Raw genomic sequence first — 10859 nt, 5'->3', positions numbered from 1 at the left:
AGTTCCAGTGAAGGGAATTTTTAAGGCATCAGCATACCAAGACATTTTGGACAATTTGCAGGGATTTTCTCCCACTTCCTGTTTGGCGATGGGACAGGAAGTGAAAGGAAATCTCTGTAATGGGACATGGTGAAAAATCTAATTGGTTATAACTCTCCCTGTGCCTATAGTTCTACTTTTAATGTTACATTTTCTTTTAATCTATTTCAGAACAGCCAACAGCCCCAGGGCAGCAAAATACAGAAAAATGTTACCCCATCAAATTCTGCATTAAGAGGGAGCTGGAAGAAGAACCTCATCATTCCACTGGTAAGTATTTTAATCTGAAGGTTATAAAGAATAGAAATCAGTAGTATGCATGGCTTTGTACTTGCTGATGTGTTGAATTGCATTGAGGCACGTGGGTCCTGGTATCAATTGCCATCTTGTATGATGTTCCCGAGTTTTATCAGCTTGCCCTGCTGCTTCATTTTCAACCCACAACCCAAAAATATTCTGTTATTCTAAAGCTGAAATGTAATCATGTGAAGACTAGGCTTATTCTGACACCCTTTATGTGTAAAAATCTGTATTTTAGGCCCCATGCACACGGGGGCATTTTTATCGCCGCTGTTAGTAGCGTCAGGCGTTTTCTTTTTGCAGCCTAAAAACGCACCTCCATGTTATTCTATGGCCTCATGCACACACAGACGTTTTTGAGCTGTAAGTGGCCTAGGCGTTTTTAAGCTGCAATAAGAACCCACAGCCTGCGCGTTCTGAGGACCGGCGTTACAGCTGTAAAAACGTCTGACGCTGCTAAAGGCTGAATAACGTTGCTTAACTTGCGTTAAGCCACGTTATACGTTTTTTTTCTGCCTCCATTCAAAATCAGTGGTTCCCTATGGGAGCCTATTGATTTGAATGGCGCTGTGAGAATCTTGAGGGGGAACTCCACGCCAAAAATTGAAAAAAAAACGGCGTGGGGGGTCCCCCCCAGGTTCCAAACCAGGCCCTTTGGGTCCGGTATGGAATTTTCGTTTTTTCGGCGTGGGGTCCCCCCAAAATCCATAGCAGACCCTTATCCGAGCATGCAGGCCAGGAAAGGGGAGGGGACGAGCGAGCGGCCCCACCCCCCCTGGACCATACCAGGCCACATGCCCTCAACATGGGGGGGTGTTGGTGCTTTGGGGCAGGGGGAGCTCTGTACCCCCCACCTCAAAGCACCTTGCCCCCATGTTGATGGGGACAAGGGCCTCATCCCCACAACCCTGGCCGGTGGTTGTGGGGGTCTGTGGGCAGGGGGCTCATCGGAATCTGGAAGCAGGGGGGCCCCCCAGATCCCGGACCCTCTCCCTATGTGAATGGGTATGGGGTACACTGTACCCCTACCCATTCACCCCATAAAAGGCAGTGTGTGTAAATAACGACAGGAGACGTTTTGGAAAGTTTATTAAAAATCTTCATCTGGACTTCTCCCTCTCCGGTCTTCTTGTCTTCTGCTCTTTTGCTGTCCGCTCTTCTTCTGTCCAAATCTTCTGCTCTTTTGCTGTCCGCTCTTCTTCTGTCCAAATCTTCTGCTCTTTTGCTGTCCGCTCTTCTTCTGTCCAATCTTCTGCTCTTTTGCTGTCCGTTCTTCTTCTGTCCAATCTTCTGCTCTTTTGCCTCCTCTGGTCTTTTTCTTCTTCCTCCGGTCCTCCTCCTCCGACGTCTCCGGTGATTATGCCGGTCTCCGGTCTCTGCAGCTTGTTATATAGCCATTGTGGACATGGCCTCCCAGTGACTTCATCGGGAAGCCCCGCCCCCTTATGTCACAGATGACGTCATCTACGACATAAGGGGGCGGGGGTCTCCTGATGACGTCACCGGGCGGCCACGCCCCTAATGGCTATATAATAAGCTGCAGAGACCGGCATAATCACCGGAGACGTCGTCGGAGGAGGACCGGAGGAAGAAGAAGACCAGAAGAGGCAAAAGAGCAGAAGATTGGACAGAAGAAGAGCGGACAGCAAAAGAGCAGAAGATTGGACAGAAGAAGAGCGGACAGCAAAAGAGCAGAAGACAAGAAGACCGGAGAGGGAGAAGTCCAGATGAAGATTTTTAATAAACTTTACAAAAAGTCTCCTGTCGTTATTTACACACACTGCCTTTTATGGGGTGAATGGGTAGGGGTACAGTGTACCCCATACCCATTCACATAGGGAGGGGGTCCGGGATCTGGGGGCCACCCTTGTTAAAGGGGGCTTCCAGATTTCGATGAGCCCCCTGCCTGCAGACCCCCACAACCACCGGCCAGGGTTGTGGGGATGAGGCCCTTGTCCTCATCAACATGGGGGCAAGGTGCTTTGAGGTGGGGGGTGCAGAGCTCCACCTGCCCCAAAGCACCAACACCCAACCATGTTGAGGGCATGTGGCCTGGTATGGTCCGGGGGGGTGGGGCCGCTCGCTCATCCCCTCCCCTTTCCCGGCCTGCCGGGCTGCATGCTCGGATAAGGGTCTGGTATGGATTTTGGGGGGGACCCCACGCCGTTTTTTCGGCATGGGGCTACCCTCAAATTCCATACCGGACCCGAAGGGCCTGGTTTGGAACCTGGGGGGGACCTCCACGCCGTTTTTTTCCAATTTTTGGCATGGAGTTCCCCCTCAAAATTCTCACAGAGCAAGTCGGATCATCCTGATCCGACTGCGGTGCGACTTCCATTCAAATCAATAGGCTCCCATAGGGAACCATTGATTTTGAATGGAGGCAGAAAAAACGCTGCTAAAAGCGATGTGGCAAAACGTGCAAGAACGCTAATGGAAAAAGCTACTGAAAGCACGTTTTTACAGCTGCTTTTTCCGGCGTCAGAACTTGCTTTGACGCACGTTTTTTCTAACGCCCCGTATGCAAGCGGCCTTATTGCTAAGAACCCCCTTAACATTTATACATTTTTTTTTGTTTAGCAGAGGCCCTAGATAATAGAATGGTGTTTGTTGCAATTTTTTATGTCGCATAGTAATTGCGCAGCAGTTTTTTTAAACACAATTGTTTTGGAAAACATACACATGAATTCATTTTAATTAAAAAAAAATCAAACCTATGTAGCACCCTCCTAGATAGGTGCTAGGGAGTGAGTATAGTTTTTGGCTCTGTCTGCCTATCAGAGGAGCAGCAGGTAAATTCTACATTCTCTCTGCTTAACAGAGAGCAGGATCTGTGAGTTAGGTCTGACGCTCAGTGTGTTCAGTGTGTGATTCATGTGGTCTGGGGGAGTGTCCCCACTGGTCCAATGGGGAGGCACATTGGACAGTGGAGGAAACCTGACCAATGGGCACACAGGCTTTGATACAGCCCCAGGGATTGGCACAGACTGCCGTCTTGGTGCATTGTGGGGCGGAGTATAAAAATCCAGGAGCACATGTGCTCGGATCTTTTAGCTGGTGAGCAGAGTCCCGGAAAGAGGGCGGCTGCCTCCTCTTCTGCAGTGGTTGGTGTATGGTCACAGGCAGTCGGCCTGGTGAGCCAGAAGTGTGGAGCTGAACCCAGAGGTCCAGGAGAGCTGACTGAAGGAGTTGAGGCACTGGAGAACCTGGAAAGCAGTATCGTGAGTACAGGGGATTGTGTCTAAGAGCCTGACCAGGAAGGGGGGCACCCTGGAGTAGGGTAGTCAGAGGACGAGTGTCAGCTGGTGGGTAAAAAAGGGGGTACTCTGTGTGTGCCCTGAAGAGAAGTACTAAAAGGAACATTACCTCAGATTCATCTAGTGGAAAGTAAAGTGTTAAGATTCTGCATGCAGTTGCTAGGGGTAACCCAGAGGAATCTAAAAGTGTGAGAAACCAGCAGCCCTCAAGTGGGCAGTGCTACACCTAGAACACATTTTTTTGGGGTAAACTATAAAAGATGTTACGTCAAATAAATGGATACCTAACGTGTCATGCTTGTGGAATGGCGTACAATACGTAAAAATCTCCATAGACAACGCTTAAAATTTTTTTACAGGCTACCAATTTGGATTTACAAAGAGTTACAAAGGAGGTCTAGCGCTAGAATTGTTGCTCTTACTATAACGTTTGTGTCTATACCTCACATGTAGTGTGAACAGTTTTTATGTGTATACGACCTATATATGCATTCATCTCTTAAAGAGGTTGTACACCGAGAAAAAAATTTTTTCTCTTCTTTACATCCTGAAAGAGAAACACATAATGAGCTAGTATGCATCGCATACTAGCTCATTATGAAATACTTACCTTAGAACGAGCCCCCGCCGTGCCGTCCGCTTACCTGTATGACGGGCGACATGTATAGTCGCCCGTCTTCCGGGATCGCGGCATCCGGCCATCTGATTGGCCGGAGCCGCGGTGACGTCACTCCCGCGCACGCGCGCGGGAGCCGACGGTCACGGCACGGGGCTCTGAAGGAACGGCACGATCTGCCGTTCCTTCAGAGCGCATGCGCCAGTGACGTCACTGGCTGCATTAAAGGTAAATATCTCCTAAACAGTACATGTTTAGGAGATATTTACAGTACCTATAGGTAAGCCTTAATATAGGCTTACCTATAGGTACAACTTCCTGAGGAGGGTTTACTTCCTCTTTAACGTGAGTACAGGGGATGAAGGCGCTTTTATTTCTTTTATAAAAAAATATATATATTTCCCTGTCACTTTTTTTTTTTTTTTACTACTTTTATTCTTATCACAAGAAATTTGATAATCCCTTGTGATAGAAATTAAGAATGAAAGGTCCTCTTTATAGAGACATCTGGTGTCTACAAGACCCCAGATTTCTCCTCTAGCCTTTGAAAGGATAAGGAAAAAAAAACAAACAATGATCTAATGCCTTCCAGAAAAATGGCTCTGTTTACATCTGCCCTAACCAGAAGTGATGAAAGTTCTTGTCACTTCTGGTCTCCTAGACCATAGAGATGATTGGGACAAACCGGTCTCCAGTCACCCGTATTGTAAACCAGCACCACTGCTGGATCGGATGCACTGGATGTCGGGGGGGGGGGGGGGGGCACTAGTTGCTAGGATTGCTTTTACTTGTTAGAGAATTGCCAGCTGCAAATTTGCATCTGCAGCCATAACCCCAGTAAAACCACTTGCAGTCAGTCACGTACATGTATATGATTTGGCAGCAAGTGGTTAATCTGCTTATATTTTGCTTTCTCTAGGCCCAGAGTATGTATTTTCAATACAGGAGAGGAGCCTGTGCAAGACTGAATGTGAAGCTGCAGTTCAGCTGTATATATAACTTTGAAAGAATTTAGTTAGATCTGTTTGAGAAGTGCAGAAATGTGCCTGTTGATCCTGCCAGAAATCATGTGAGCTGATACCTTCCTGTGCTGAGAGATATGTTGGCATTGTTCCCAGTTCTCTCTTTTACCTACAGTGCACCTCCCCTCTGTGTTATGGGGAAAGCGAGAAGGGGGGATGTTCAGTAGCTGCAAACTCATTCCATCAATTTTTTATTTTTTTGGGAAAGTGATGGAGGATGTTTACGGAAAATACAGTTTTTAATGTGAAATTTTCTATTAATCCGTTTCAGACCAACCAACATCCCCAGTGCAGCAAAGTAGTGAATCAAGTTACCCCATAAATCTCTGCATTAAGAAGGAGCCGGAAGAACCACCTCATTATGTCACTGGTAAGTATTTATTTCATATGAAGATTACAAAGAATAGAGATCAGTAGTAGCATGGCTTTGTACTTGGTGATGTGTTGGATTGCCTTAAAGTCCTGGTTTAAATTCCCACCAAAAACCCAACCTGTATATTTTTATATACATATTTGCTCTGCTGCATCATTTCATCCTGTAAACCAAAAATATACCGTAATTTAAATCTAAATTTTATCTGCTGGTATTTTGCCTTTCTTTTTTTGCTATAAAAAATATATTTTTTTTTTATATAAAATATATATAAAAAAAAAAAAATTAAATCTTACAACTTATTCAACATGCTAATGAAATGTTATAATAAAACGTTTTATTTTAGACACTGTGATGTCATCACTGGGTCTCTTCTTCTCTATGCAATTCAGGCAGATCGTGGCTGGTAGGAGGAGTTAGCAGGATGCTGACTTAGCTTCCTAAAAACATCACAGCACCCTATCTTAGTACTCCTCTCAGGAGTCCTTCAGCTCTGTGCAATCAGTGGGCTGGCTCCTAAAGGAAGTAATGCAAAAATCAAGATTCCTTGATAGGCGGGTGTCAGTTTGGAGGAGTGAGTGTTTCTAGGAAGACTGTATTAGCATGTAGACGCCCACATGTGATGCTGAGCCTCCATGATTGAAAGAACTGAAATCCAATGAATGAAAGGGGTGGGTCAGAGACGGTAAAGTTGAGGAGGAAAGGGCTAGATGATGTTGAATACCCATGAGACAGGAAATGCGACAGGCTCTGTGAATTGCTGCAACTTCTATTTCACACTGAGAGACGCTCACAGTGTGCAGGGAAATTGGAGTAAGTGATTTCAGTACAGGAGAGAAACTTTTACTATTGAAAACTGAGGAGTTCAGCTTTAACCACTTCCTGCCTGCGCTATACCTAAAAGACGGCTACAGCGCGGGCTTACTTTGACGGAAGGGTGTCCATTGAAGACCTCCCGTGATCCCGCTGCCTGCACGCCTCCTGCAGCATGCTCTGTGATTGCTGACTCCTTCGGCCCCGGCTGATCACAGATCGGGGGGGGGGGAAGGGCCAACCACAGCGGCCCTTTACCACGTGATCAGCTGTGTCCAATGACAGCTGATCATGATGTAAACACAAACTGGCTACCAGCTTTTCTTTCCTCACCCTGACAGCGTGAGGAGGGAAGAAGAGAGCCCATAACCGGCTTGTGTTAAAGGGACATCTACACTGATAAACAGGGCACGGATTATCAGTGTGCTAATTAGCAGTGCCGTCCCAAAAGTGCCCACCAGTGCTGCTAATCAGTGCCCCCCCCCAGTCCTGCCAATCTGTGCCCATCAGTGCTGCTAATCGGTGCCCCCCCCAGTCCTGCCAATCTGTGCCCATCAGTGCTGCCAATCAGTGCCTCCCCTGTCCTGCCAATCTGTGCCCATCAGTGCTGCCAATCAGTGCCCCCCCTGTCCTGCCAATCTGTGCCCATCAGTGCTGCCTTTCAGTGCCCCCCCCCCACAGTCCTGCCAATCTGTGCCCATCAGTGCTGCCAATCTGTGCCTCCCCTGTCCTGCCAATCTGTGCCCATCAGTGCTGCCAATCAGTGCCTTCCCAGTCCTGCCAATCTGTGCCCATCAGTGCTGCCAATCAGTGCCTCCTCATCAGTGTCACCTATTAGTGAAGCCTATCAGCGCACATTAGTGAAGGAGAAAAATTACCTGTTTGCAACATTTTTTTAACAAACTATGAAAAATGTTTTGTTTTTCTTTTCAAAATTTTCGGTCTTTTTTGTTTGTTTAGCAAAAACTAAAAAAAACCAGTGGTGATTAAATACCACCAAAAGAAAGCTCTAATAGTGAAAAAAAATGTAATTTGGGTGCAGTGTAACATGACCGTGTAATTGTCATTCGAAGTGTGACAGCGCTTAAAGCTGAAAATTGGCCTGGGCAGGGGTGAAAGTGCCTGGAAGCCAAGTGAATAAATAGAACTCTGAGAAAGTTTTGTTGTGTCTGATCAGTACAAAAATGACCTGTTGTTCCGACTCAAAATCTTTTGAGATTCTCTTTCTGTCGTCGTTGCCTGTGATAAATGGCAGCGGTTAGTGGGAAAGTGAGGGAGAATGTTTATGGAAATATAGTTAAATGTGCAGTTTTTCTTTTAATCTATTTCAGACCAACCAACAACCCCAGTGCAGCAAATTACAGAACAAAATTATCCCATCAAATACTGCATTAAGCAGGAGCTGGAAGAAGAACCCCATTATGTTGCTGGCAAGTATTCAATATGAAGATTTCAGAGAATAGAGATCAGTAGAATGCATGGCTTTGTACTTGGCGATGTGTTGGATTGCCTTTAAAGTAGGGATAGACCGGTACAGTTTTTTCAGGGCCGATACCGATATTGTGGTCACAACATATCAGTATCGGCCGATATTTTGTACATTTAAAGTTTTGAAAAATAGAGACAATTTTTGACACACATCTGGTACTGAACATGTTAATTTTTGTTTAATGCTTAATGGCTGGCTTGCTGGCACCCTGTGGTGTGTGGCTGGCTTGCTGGCACCCTGTGGTGGGTGGCTGGCTTGCTGGCACCCTGTGGTGGGTGGCTGGCTTGCTGGCACCCTGTGGTGGGTGGCTGGCTGGCAGGCACCCTGTGGTGGGTGGGTGGCTGGCAGGCACCCTGTGGTGGGTGGCTGGCGGGCTGGCACCCTGTGGTGGCTGGCGGGCTGGCACCCTGTGGTGGCTGGCTGGCACCCTGTGGTGGGTAGCTGGCTGGCAGCCTGTGGTGGGTGGGTGGCACCCTATGGCTGGTACAGGGCCTGTGGGCGGCTGGCTGGTACAGTGCCTGTGGCTGGCTGGTACAACGACTGTGGGTGGCTGGCTGTCTGCCACCCTGTCTGTGGGTGGCTGGCTGTCTGCCACCCTGTCTGTGGGTGGCTGGCTGTCTGGCACCCTCTCTGTGGGTGGCTGGCTGGCTGGTACAACGCCTGTGGGTGGCTGGCTGGCACCCTGTGGTGGCTGGCTAGCTGGCAGCCTGTGGTGGCTGGCTGGCTGGCACCCTGTGGTGGCTGGCTGGTACAGGGCCTGTGGGTGGCTGGCTGGTACAGGGCCTGTGGGTGGCTGGCTGGTACAGGGCCTGTGGGTGGCTGGCTGGTACAGTGCCTGTGGGTGGCTGGCTGGTACAGTGCCTGTGGGTGGCTGGCTGGTACAGTGCCTGTGGGTGGCTTACTGGCTGGTATGGGCCTGTGGGTGGCTGGCTGGTACAGTGCCTGTGGGTGGCTGGCTGGTACAGGGCCTGTGGGTGGCTTACTGGCTGGTACAGGGCCTGTGGATGTGGGTGGCTGGCTGGCACCGGGCTGCTGTGGGTGGGTGTATGGCTGTGATACACTCTTGCGAGACTAAACCCGACTCCAGACAACTGATATATTGGGGAAAGTGCATATTGGCCCCCGATATATCGGCCTTGCCGATAATCGGCCTATCCCTACTTTAAAGCATAGAGTCCTGGTTTAAATTCCCACCAAGCACACTGCTTATACCCGTTCATATGTTCTTACCATGTTTTTATTTGCTTGCTCTGCTGCTTTCATTTTCTTCCTGCAGCCAAAAATAAGCTTCATATAAGCTCAAAATCAGTTTTCTCTTTCGTTCATTGACAGACACATCGCTCCATATTCAGGACCATAGGGTTATATCGCCCCCTACAGTAGTAGCACACTAGGCAGAAAAACACTGGGCTATGCCTATGGGCAGTCCTAACTAGTATACACCCCCCCCCCCCCCTCTCTGCTATAGGCCTTTCTTTTTTTTTTTCTGCCTAGTCAGGAGTAAGGATTTAGCTCCCTGCTGGGACCTTTTGGTTCTGGCAATTGTTTCCTTTTTAAATGGCATTTTTTCTCCTGTTTTTTTCCTGTCCAATCAACTTCCGGGCTGGGCGATGTGCTGGATAATTAGATCCAGTTGTCCCCGCAGTCTGGCCATCAAGAGCATGCAGACCAGAGTTCTGAGCTAGGTCGGCTGCGACATAGCCCCACTAAAAGGGGGCTGGCCTGCGAGTTAAACGCCTCGCAAGGTTTCATATGACCCTGTTTTGGCTGACAGCCCCCTCGTTTCGGTGGTGAGGGGTTCTGTCTGGAGTGGTGACCGCCTGGTTTCCAACCAGCGCTCCGGTGGGGTGTTGAGTCTTGGTGGGGTCACTCCCTCTCTCTACTGTAGGTTGCAGGGTGCATTGCCTCTGGGTACCCCTGTCTGCTGGTGGATTCTCCTTGTTTACTTATAGAGCCTCAGGAGCATGTTTCCCCACCTGACCCCCCTCTCGGAGGCAGCAGGTTCCTCAGGGTCCCAGCCTTCCATTGATTCACTGACCGCAGTCCTGGGGTCCTTTGTTTCCTGGGTGGAGGTGGCCTTTGGGCAGAGGGCTAGCAGAAAGCACCCCCGCCCTCCCCTGCCTCATCTATCTCGTCAGATTCTCAGTCTGGCTGTCGCCACGGACGTGGCACACCAAGCAGGGTTTGTAGCCACGCTCCCTGACCTGTCAGAGAGTGAGGAGGATTCCTCCACAACTGCAACGGCTCACGAGAGGGTGCTGATTGATGCACTGGTTAAATCTGCACAGGAAACTTTGAAGATGGAGGATTCAGCTGCGGAGGTGGCCGTTCCTTTTGGTACTCAACAAGCCGTCTCTCACGGCAATAGTGTTCCCTTATTCCTCCTATTTTGACAAGTTTGTCTATAAAGATTGGGAGCGCTCAAAACTTCCCTTTTGTGGTTTTAAACATTTTGCAGTGAGGTACCCCTTTGCAGAGTCACTTCTGCAGAAGTAGACTGTCCCACCCTTCTGTCTCCAGGTTAAATAAAGCAGCTATGATTCCAGTAGAGGAATCCCCGGCCTTTAAAGATCTGGCTGACAGAAAAGCGGAGTGTCTCGCCCACAACATGTTCACTACTGCTGGTTCGGGGTTATGTCCGGTCCTGGCCATTGCTCTGGTATCGCAAACTCTGACTAAGTTGGCTAAACTTTTGTGCCATGGTCTGGGGGCGTGAGCGGATTCCTCCTGCCTTTGTTGAGTTGATGGACCAGTTGATCCAGGGGCTGCAATTTTGTCTGTGATGCCTCTCTGGAAGCGGACCCCTTGATTTCTAAGTTCTCTGTTTCGGCAGTGGTGCTTCGATGTGTGTTGTGGCTTAAGTAAATGTCTGCGGACCAAACCTCTAAAATAACTTCAACAGATTTGCCCTTTTAGGGCGATCGCCTGTTTGGGGCTACCCTGGATGACA

General features: G+C 48.7%; 1 protein-coding gene across 1 annotated transcript in view; it reads left to right on the top strand.

Moving 5' to 3' along the window:
• LOC309560497 (uncharacterized protein) overlaps positions 1-10859 on the top strand; it is a 142921-nt gene that overhangs the window by 64982 nt on the left and 67080 nt on the right. The window contains 3 exon segments of the mRNA XM_082264129.1: positions 211-309; positions 5506-5604; positions 7752-7854. Of these exon segments, the coding sequence (XP_082120255.1) occupies positions 211-309; positions 5506-5604; positions 7752-7854 (301 nt within the window).

The sequence above is a fragment of the Pelophylax lessonae genome, assembly GCF_965119305.1.
Source record: "Pelophylax lessonae genome assembly, chromosome: 7".
Taxonomy (NCBI): Eukaryota; Metazoa; Chordata; class Amphibia; order Anura; family Ranidae; genus Pelophylax; species Pelophylax lessonae.
Note: the sequence above shows the minus strand (reverse complement) of the source record. Positions and strands in the feature narration are given on the sequence as shown.